The sequence below is a fragment of the Solanum stenotomum genome, chromosome 10 (genome assembly GCF_019186545.1).
Source record: "Solanum stenotomum isolate F172 chromosome 10, ASM1918654v1, whole genome shotgun sequence".
Taxonomy (NCBI): domain Eukaryota; kingdom Viridiplantae; phylum Streptophyta; class Magnoliopsida; order Solanales; family Solanaceae; genus Solanum; species Solanum stenotomum.
The window spans coordinates 40,937,898-40,949,139 of record NC_064291.1 but is presented as its reverse complement, the minus strand read 5'-3'; the positions used below and the strand labels follow the sequence as shown (position 1 = coordinate 40,949,139).

Below are 11,242 nucleotides of genomic sequence, written 5' to 3'. Positions count from 1 at the left end.
TTAGTCGGAACCCTTTCCATTTCCAAATTATGTTCCCCAGTGATAATTTTGGGGATAAACTGCAGCATGGAATAGTCTGTAACCTCCTGCGTTTCTCTAAATTGTTCCCTGAAAACATTCACTACCTCATCACTTATATTCTGAGGGGTAGAAATGAAGTCACCCTGCATTGTTTTGATTTCCTTAATAATCAGCTTTCGCCTCCTCCCTTTCATATATTCATGGAAGAACTTGGTAGTTTTATCCCCCGTCCTTGAACCAACGCAGTCCAGCCTTCTCCTTCCAGAAATCTTCTTCACTTTTCAATAGTTTCTTAAGCTTAGCATTTGCCCTACTAAGCTCAACTCTATTTGTTTCTGTTAGGGCCAATTCGAATTGTACCTCCTTCTCCTTAATAACGTCCTCCAGTGTTGCAAATTTTTGAAATATATTCCCAAATGCTTCCTTGCTTCATCGCGACAATACACTTTTCAACCTTTTCAGTTTTTATGCATGATGGTAAATGGAGAACCACCGACCTGTATCTTCCAACTCTGTTCTACCAGCTTCTTGAAATCTGCATGCTTAGTCTAGAAGTGTAAGAACTTGAAAGGTTTAATGATTTGTACCTGATTCGAGTTACACAACATATGTAATGGCGCATGGTTGGACCCCCTTCTTATAAGATGATGTACTTCACTTTCAGGGAAAATATTCATAAAAAGGGTATTACCAAAGACTCTATCCAATCTCTTGAAAATGCAATCCTCCTCAATTCTCACATTCCACCATGTGTATGTACTACCCATGTATCGCAACTCAGTCAATGCACAAGAATTAACACATTGGATGAAATTATGTATTTCTGATTGTGTTACTGGCAAACCCCCTAACTTCTCTGTCTCATCAACTATATTATTAAAATCTCCTCCTACTAGCCATGGATAATTCTGTCCAGCCATAGTTTCAAGGTTTTCCCAAGTTCCAACCTTACAAGAGCGTTGCACGTCGCATAGACGGCTGTCACAACGAATATATCTTGCGTCCCTCTTAATCTGAAATTAATTGTGAGTTGTTGTATGTTATCTGTCATGCCATCTTCCTCCAAGTTCTCATCCCAAAATATCCATATTTTTGAAGTACAATTAGCCCTAGCATGTTGCAAACCCAATTTTCCCTTATATCGTTCTATCTCCGAGGGATTTTGAAAAGGCTCTAGTATTGCTATATATGAGTAGTGGTGTCTTCTGTATAGATCAATTACTATCTCAAAAGCTTTTTGAGAGTTAGCCAACCTAATATTCCAAAACAGTACTTTGTCTATCATTGATCCGAGGTAAAGGAGAACCCTTTTCTACTCCTTGTATTTATTTGGGAAGGCTGGTTGAGTTTTGCCCCTCTTTTATTCTTCCCTTTCAGCCTTTCAATTTGAGTTGGTGACAAATCTCCTCTCCTACCAATGCTTTCAATATTTGCCTCCATACTGTCGTCCTCTTGAAACTCTTGCTTACGATACTACTTCTGTTGAGAATTGTGTAAACCATGTGTAGAATTGGTTTTCTCTCATTTCTGTCTACTACCCTCCTCTATCACTTCTTCATTATCCCTTTCTTGTTGACTTACGATAGAATTATTTGAGCTAAATGACTTCTCAATCTCCTCTTCACCTTTTCCAGTTGCCCCTATCCGGCGTGGATTGTTATTTCACGTTGACCACCTTTCTTCTTCTTCCTCTCTAGGATGGCCCTCGTGACCTTCTCTCATTGGTGGCATGCATGTGTTAGTGGTATTATTTTTTGTGTTTTTCTCCTCCTGATCATCCTCTTCCCCGATAGTACTCCCTAACAGACCCCTTCGATTTGCCGAACTTGCTCCCCTTTCATGTATAATTTGTTTGGTTCCTTCTACCTCATTGGCCTTTTTCAAAACCTCCCCATTACGCGTGTCCTCCAATCCTTGTCCCCTCTCAATCTCGTTACCCTCCCCCAAAGCTTCATACATGTTATTTGTCGTAATTTTTTGACCAGTAATATGATTACTTTTTGGGTTCCAAACCTGCATACTTTTACTCCCTCGTGTCCAATGTCTACCCCCTAGTACTCCAGACCTCAATCGTTGTTCATTACGGTCTTTAACCTCCTCCTGTTTGTGTTTTTTTGTGTCCCCTTGCGTGTTCCTCTCTTCCATCTTGCCATTCTTTTTTCCAACTTCCCCTTCCTCCTTTGGATACAATTCGGGATGTATTATGAAGCATTCTTTTTCATTGTGCCTTTGCAATTTACAATTTCTACAATATTTGGGGACATAGTCATACTTTATTGTCACCCACTTCTCCAGTATTTCCCCTGTCTTTTTTCTCATCCCTACATTAATTCTCGTTGGGAACTCCCCCATTAGATCTACCTCTACCTTGACCCTAACACAACTAGGTTTTGTCTTATTGCCGGTTCTACTTGTAATGGTTTTCCAACTGCTGCCGCCAAAGAGAAAATCGTTTCTTTTCCAAAAAAAAAAATTGGAGGTAGAGATGGGAAGGATATCCATGCAATGGCAATCGATGTCTCCTCCTCTGGGTCAAACATTGGATCCCATTTAAGGGTTCTCATGGGGTACGACCACTGATGTTGGGTGATGTAATATTGTGACTTTGAAAACAATGTTACATAATCCTCCAGCAAAGTTGTTCGAATGAGAACGTATTTGTTACTTAACAATCCAATATTAATGTCTCCTTTAAGCTCACATTGCTTTGGTATCAACTGTCTCAAGTCCTTGATATCCGGCCATTCGTAGGAAAATTTTCCTACTACTGCATATTGTCGATCCTCGTTGATTATCATTTGTTCGACCTCNCAAACATTGGATCCCATTTAAGGGTTCTCATGGGGCACGACCACTGATGTTGGGTGATGTAATATTGTGGCTTTGAAAACAATGTTACATAATCCTCCAGCAAAGTTGTTCGAATGAGAACGTATCTGTTACTTAACAATCCAATATTAACGTCTCCTTTAAGCTCTCAAGTCCTTGATATCTGGCCATCCGTAGGAAAATATTCCTACTATTGCATATTGTCGATCCTCGTTGATTATCATTTGTTCGACCTCCTCTTCCTCTCATACGATACTTGGTTCACCATGGAGATACACAATTTGTTTCATTGGGATTGGTTTGTGTTGTGGGCTTCTTGGCTTGAGTGTGCTGGCGTATGATGGCGCAATTGTTCTATTGGCATTAGTAAAAGCTTCTTGAGGTGTTGGTCCATCCCCCACTACTGGTGGAGGCTGGTCAACGACAGCCGTGGCCATGGAATCCAATGACTACAGGCAAATTAGGGTTAAAAAGTTTTTAGGTTTACATAGCATTTCTTTAACCAATTGAGAACATATTTTTATCATTGTGGTTATTATTTAGGTTGTTAAAGATGGGGGCAAAATAAAGTCAAAAGGTTGACGTCAAGGGCATTTTAGGCCTGAAAGGTAGAAACAGAGTAATTTTGTACCAATTCACATAATTGAAGGGTATTTTAAGCCCTTTTCCGTTCCATTTATTGCTTTTCATGGAGTATGACAAGTTAAACATGAATAGAGAAAGTAATCTTTTTATTTTTCACTTAGTAATAATTATCCTGGAAAGTAAATAAACATCAACTAATTTGGATTGAAAACCTAAATAAACAACACATTCATATTTTCATATTAACTATATTTATTATTGAAAAAAGCTTAACATAGCTTTGAGAGATTCGACCAAACTTAAATTATAATACCAAGCATAAACCACTAGAATTATAATAAAGGTTAATTGCTAAACTCAAATTTCAAATGTACAATGAGTTAATATGGCTAAAAATCTTTATAACTATACCCATAAAGTTTAGTTTAAATATTAAATTCACGTTTGATTCATCTCAAACACTTTCCAGATATCATTAACATCAAAGCATGCATACACTGGAGAAGAGGCAACAATCTTTTCTTTCTTCTGCGAATTCTTTTCTTTTGCTTCTCCATTTCTTTCCACTCAAAATTCATTTTTAAAATTTTATTCAATACCCCCTCTACTCTAATTATTATTACTGATTTTGTTTTTTAGTTCATCCTAAAAAAGACACATTTCTATATTTAGCATTTAACTTAATGAGTCATCGAGGTAAGAGGAAAGGGTGCTGGGGGGGATGGGAACGAGTAAAGCCTACAAAGTGGGCAAGTGAAAAGTTATAATATCTAAATTTGGAGTAAACTTTACTTGTGAGACATGGCCACTACCCTCACAACCAATCCATCAAAAATAACTCGCTATTGTATTTGGCAAAACCTTTAATCGAACCTGTCACAAAGACAAAGTTGTGATTTTTTTTTTTACGACAAATCCACAATGCATGTACTAAAACAAAATGAGAAGGTAAAGCAAAAAATTACGTTCCAGGATGTATATAATACTCAGAAATACCAATGAAACCTGGCAAACCAGAGCAATATGGGAGTTCTAGTGAAAATGCACGTCCCATATGAAAAAATATAGGTTTACAATGATAAAGCCCACAGGATGACTAACTTGAAGTATTGGATCATAGAAGCAAACAAACATCCTGTTATTTCTATCTCCGCCACGGAGATCTACAACCAGTACAGTAGTTATTCTCAATGGAAAAAGTTTGAAGGGAGATGCGATTTCTTTAAGGGAGTGTACGCTGATAAAGAGGCAATGCTCCCAAAGCCTCACGTTCTGCACTCTCCCTTTTAACCTGCAAATTATATAAACCAAGTGCATTAATGACCACTCTAGTTAGGGCATTAAGCTCTAGGAATATAAGTCAGCAAATGAACATGGGGTATAATCGTCCTGAATCTACAGTGATCATAGAGCCATAGCAGATGTACAGTATGGACTAAGCAACAACATGTCAACCAAAAAAGGAAAAGAAAAAACTTGGCAGCAAGTCAATGTTTCACATGCATATTTTTCAGTTACTGAAAATGAAACAATTAAGGCAGAGAAGAAGATGGAAAGTGGCTCCACCAAACAAAAAACAAGGCCACTTTTACTCTAGGCACATGGATCACAAGAAAATTTAAGGCACATACAGGGACCAGAAAAGTGACCATTGGAAGCAGATACAAATAACGGTAAGCTTTAAACTCAATTAAGAGATCGATGATCATATGATGCCTCTAGTTGACATGATGAGTAGTGATGTATTCTCATGAAAAAACTGGAAACACAACTGAACCATCCAGAGCTGAAACCAGAAATAGAAAATGGAAACTTACAAGAGCCAGCATTTCCTGAAGATAGCTCCTAAATGGTGTTTGCATTGCCTGCAAGAGTTAGTTAAAACTTGATGAATACTGAACAAGTTAAATACCGACATCAGCATCTAGTTCAGTTAATATTAGAATAAGGAACAATCATAAGTTTCCCAACCCAATGGATGGTTATAATCAACTGCTCCCTGCTCCTCAAATCAAAACAATCCCAAAAAACACATGGAAGTTGTCTCAAAAGACCTACACTTGAGATGGTTCAATTGCCTTTGAAAGTGTAAAGCCATGGTGAATGAAGATGTTAAAAGGAGACTAGGTAGACTTAAAATCCCATGAAAGTAAGTTGTCTCAAAAGACCTACACTCTTTGAATCCATGCAAACTTGGCAAAAAAAAAAAAAGGGTATAAACCAACAAAAATAACTATGCCACAAACCCAAACAAGTTCCACAGATTCCAAAAGATGGGATATAATAAAGAAAAATATCCACAAGGCTATAACAATTAGTCAGGGAATATATGTTTTAGTCATGTTAGTACATTTTTTAGGACGGCTTTTTAGGAGTACTTTAGCCTTGTCATAAATCTATATAGCAGTAGAAGATAGAAATTTCTGATACTTATTATTTTTGTTAATTGGCTTGAGAAGAGTTCAGACGGAAAATCATGATTAGTAAAGGTTTTTTATAAACAACATAATGAGGGCTCATCTAAATTAGCTAATTCCTCTTGACACACAGTAAACCATGCTGCTGATGCTCAATAGTTGGCATATAAGGTAGTAATGGATAAATGGGGAACTGAAAAAGAGGCAAGAAAGGGTCAAAGAAGAATTCCAATCTTCATGTTTCCTTTACCTCCCATTTTTTGTCGGTCCTCTTTTTTGGGGGGTTGATTTTTTTTAATTTTTTTTTCTGAGTGTGGGGTTTGGGGGTCCTGTTTTAAATGCAGGAAGGTGAACTTTGCGAAAGTGCTTATTTGATTAGGAAGTCTTGGTCACTAATAAATCGACTAACTAAACTCATGTTTGTCTAGCAATTCGATCCACATATAGAATCGGGGGCAAACGCCTTCCATTCACCCCCATTGTTGGCAGTTAATTAATGGTTGGGACTTCTGAGTCCAAGCCTATGGAGGTGGAAGAAAACCTGCTAATATGATTACACCACCTCTACTTCCTCCATCTACAAGTTCACCTTAAAAAATACATTGACAACACTCTCATTACCCTCCTGTCACCAATCAAACAATGAAATCTAATTGCTAATAGTTTCTCTCTAATGGAACAGAAGATCTCGAAGATAATTTTCTTACCTTATAATTTAATTATTGCAAATAAAGAATAGGATAGTTAACAAACTCAGAACACCAAATTTTACACTGGTGTTGACAACATTTTAGTGTAAACCAACTCCAATGCACTACACTAAAAAAGAATATTTGTATTATATTCTTCTCTCTCTTCAATATTATATTATTATTTTTTCAAAAATGTTGTATAAATATTTTGTATTATATTCTTCTCTCTCCACTATTTTAGTGTAAAATTTGGTGTTACGGGTTGGAGATGCTCTCCAACCCATCGCCAAATCCTATTTTGGCGTAATATTTGATGTTTTTCATCTCCAAGCCAACACTAAGGGATCATTTGGTAGTTGGTTACAGTTATTCATGCATTAGAAATGTAGGAATTAGTTATGAGGAAATCTATGTATTATTTTATGCAAGTATTAATTATGCAATGATTAGTTATTCATGTATATACATGAATGATTAATTCCTTCTTCTATCCTGCATAAAATAATATATAGATTCTCTCATAACTTAAACAAGTATTACTTTTGCGAATTTCTAAATTATCAACCAAACGTCGTATTAATTTTATACATGAATAACTTAATTTCTATTTACCTACCAAATATCATATAAATTAAGAGGAAATTAATACATGAATAACTTGTTTCTTATCCAACTACCAAACGACCCCTAAATTTCACACTATTATAGTGTGTGGATAGTGTTACACCAAATTTGGTGTAACACTATTCATCAAACACCAATTATATCCAAGATTGTTTTTTACTTATTTTTATTGTACAACACTTTTAATTTAACATATTATAAATTGTATGTTTTTAATTAAGTCCCTAACATACTATTATTTTTTATGTAATATTTAATAATATTAATTTTAAATCTTAATTTTGGTGTATTATTTTTATAATTTAATTTTCGTATATTTATATATATATATATTTATATATTAATATTAAATGATAATAAAAGAGGAGAATATGAATTAAATAGGGTGAATGTGTAAAAAAAATGAAGAAGAAAGGATTTGTTTTAAGAAACACAAAAATATAAATGAAATAAAAATAATAATACAATATTTAGGAGAGAGAAGAGTACAAACGGAATATTTTTTTTAGTGCAATGCATTGGAGTTGTAAAATTTGGTGTTTGGGTTGGAGATGGCCTAATAGTATGAAATTTAGTATCGGGTTGAGAGGAAAATCTCCAAATTTTACACCAAAATAGGATTTGGTGTAAAATTTGGTGTTTGGTTGGAGATGCCCTTAGTAATCCAATAAACCTAAATTAAAAGAACCCAACATAACATACAACAATAAAGTTTATCTTTTATTTGAAATGACACACAACAACAATTTTATATCTAATACATGGCCTAAAGAATATTACGACGCTCACTAAGTTAAAACCATTCAACCGCACATAAAAGAGCTATCAAGGTATGATTCCCAAGAGTTTAATCATCAATAGTGGCTACTGTTGTGTATTAGTTAAAGAAAGGCCTTCTTTTATATGAATTAACTAATAGTCTATTTTGGCTAAACTTCTAAAAATAAGCTTATATTGGAAAGTGCTTTTGATGAAGAAACAATTTGTGTTCAGCCAAAAAATTCAAAAAACACTTATAGGCAACAATTAGGGTTTGGCCAAGCTTCATAAAAGTGCTACTAGTGTATTTTTTCTCAAATAAACTTTTTGAAAAAAGTACTTAAGGAAAAAAGGTACATTATTAGCTTCTAAAAAACAACTAATGCTACTCCCCAGAACATCTTTGGTCAAACACATGATTTTAAAATAAGCACGTTTCGTCTCCCACAATCTTGGCCAAATGACTATAGATGCAACATCACCGCCTTCACATGATTCCAAGTAAATTTTTTGCTTTAGCTTGCTTTGTCAACTCCTAGCATTTGTCAGTACATCTCTTTTGGTGACAAGAACAAAATAAGCAAATGAAAGAAGGCAGCAAAGTAAAGAAGAGGGGAAAAAAGCACAGAGCACCCAAAGTGTTCTTCGATTGTTACCATTTACATTACCAGGTGCACCAATGCTTCACATGGGGAAATTACATATAAGTCAATTTATCTTAGTGTAGCATAATATGGAATTCTATTACGTACCTGAAGATCCTCTGGGAGGTACTGGTGCTTCATGGAGAGGTCCATGGCACGCAGAAGGCGCTGGTTTCTGGCATCAACAATCTCCCTCGGAAGGCGATTAAGAGCTTCCTTCACGTCCAAATCATACATCGGATCATATAAATCATCATATCGGAGCCCTTGTTTCACAGAAAAAAATAACATAATGAAAAGTTAACAAGCAGCTCAAAAGCATAAGAACATAGGTGATACTGTAACTCAATCAGAATAATTGAAATGATGATATTACTAAACGCTCTTTCCTTCTCTTTTGTGTACTTGCTTTTATTTGTTTTATTCATTTATCTATTTAAGTTGCTGAAGTATGCATCAAAAGTCTTTGGAATGAGACTGTAAAATGATTCTTTTTGCAGAAAAAACAACACAAAAAACTCTCCCAACCCCTTAATTTTAAACAGGATTCCTAATAACTTTTGGTTGGAGAAAACAAGCGATAAAGATTTTTGCTTTTGCACCAAACTTGATTGCTGTCAAGATAGCTGAAATGGTGATACATTTTTTACAATTCTGACAAATGGTACGGATGTAATTATTACAAGGTAGTGTTAATTGACACTCTCAAGTCTCAAGCACACACATAGCAAGGAGAATACCATCATCTACGTTGGACAGAAACCATATACGGATGGAATTTAAACATTCAACTTTAACTACTGGGTCAAAACTTAAATCAAACACTTGGAATAATGATATAGCTGTGAAAGTTTGTATACAAGAAAGTATAGATCAATAAATACCAATAACCAAATGCTAGAATATGTATTTATGCAGATGAAAAAGAAATTATCATAGAAATTGATAAAGTACATTAAATAAGCAAGCTGGACCAAAGAAAATAAAATCAGAACAAAATCAAATGGTTATAAACATATGTAGTGAGGGTAAATCCAAGGAAAATATACCAAGATTACTATTTTGGGAAGTACAAGTCCATCAGTAAACAGCCCTAATGCTAGAATGCATCAATATATAGAATCGATAAGCAATTCAAAACACATGATGGCCTTAAAGGGAAAGAAACTAAACTACTTTTATTGTAGTAGTAGTACAGTGACTACAGTCCAACTTGCTACCTCCTAGAAGCAAGGGTACCAGATAACTATAGCCACCCAAGCTTCGGAAAATGGGAATAAATCACCTATTTTTTAATTTTTCTTCATTAATGATGGTGGTGTCCAGACTAGCTTTCACACAACTAGACTAATTTCACGAGATACCCATCACCTCCCACTTACAATAGATACCAGGTAACTCTGTCCACCAAGACTTCGACACATAAGAAGAATCAAATGTTTTTGTCTTCATTTTGACTCGAGACCTCATAGTCCTCACCCACTTGATTGACCACTAGGTCACACCCCTTGGGTGCCTAATCACCTATTATATCTGCGTGATTCATAATAGACTCTGAACAATTTTTAAACTGTGACATACATATGCAACATAGAAAATCGGAGATAGATTCACCTTTTCAGTTTGGAATCTTTTACAAGATCTAATCATCACTATCATTTTCAGCTAAATCAGTTACATTAGCAATCACTGTGCTGATTCAATTTCAATAAAATATACAACAATCGCTTAAATCCAAACCAATTTTATTAGAACATGATTGGCAATAGAAATGAATAGATCTACATACCGTAATTACGGAGGCGAGAGGAGAGGGTTTTCATGTGGATGGCGGCGAGAGGGTTCTTCTTCGGATCCACGAGCCATCTGGAGAACGACGATGCCATTTTCAATCGCTAACACAAACACAGTTTCTCTCTACGATTAAAGATTAGGGATTTTCTTTTTCTGGTAACGACTTAGGTCTGGGCCTATATATACTCGGGCGCTCTTGGGTGCTTTGACGCTTTTACCCAAAGAAAAACAATATTACCTTCCTAAGGGATGGAATTGACTTATAAATAATACTCTTTTTATCTTTAGGTCTAAAAGTATCTCAAGATTTGTTATTATATGCGATATCAAAGATACATATATTTGATTCTAATATGTTGTGTTTAATTTGCTTTAGATATATTGTATTTGATAATGAATATACAGGATGAAATTGTTTTAGGATACGCAAATACATGAAATTAATATTGGAAACACATATACATGAAATTGTGGAATTCAGATACATAGTAGGAAAGGGAAAAGAGAGGGAGAGAGGCGAGCACGAGAAGAGAAAGATGAGCGAGAAATTGGTATTCCAAATACATAAGAATCATGCTTTGTATATCATGCATTTAAAATGAACTACACCTAATTTGACTCGCTTATATCTAAGCCTTCAGATATATGTAGCTGTAACAATTAATTGACAGAAAATGTAATTTTAGAAACTATTGTTTCAACTAGTATTTACTACTAATAAGAGTGTGATTTGCGTTATTTTTCTCTCCTTTTGCTAGCAATATTGAAAAATTTGATATACAATAATATACGCTCAACTTACAATATGTGTAAAAGCCCAAAATAATCTTTTATTTTTGAGTTAAGTCTCAAAATTATTTTTGTGTTTTTACTTGGA

General features: G+C 35.0%; 1 protein-coding gene across 1 annotated transcript; it reads right to left on the bottom strand.

Annotated features, from left to right (window-relative positions):
- Positions 1-4,386: 4,386 nt before the first annotated feature.
- Positions 4,387-10,570, bottom strand: LOC125841930 (cytochrome b-c1 complex subunit 7). The gene is made up of 4 exons (XM_049521120.1): positions 10,361-10,570; positions 8,680-8,837; positions 5,253-5,300; positions 4,387-4,726 (listed from the first exon to the last, which is right to left on the bottom strand). Exons 1-4 carry the CDS (start codon positions 10,455-10,457, stop codon positions 4,658-4,660), a joined length of 372 nt encoding a protein of 123 aa, XP_049377077.1. The 5' UTR covers positions 10,458-10,570; the 3' UTR covers positions 4,387-4,657.
- Between the last annotated feature and the right edge of the window lie 672 nt (positions 10,571-11,242).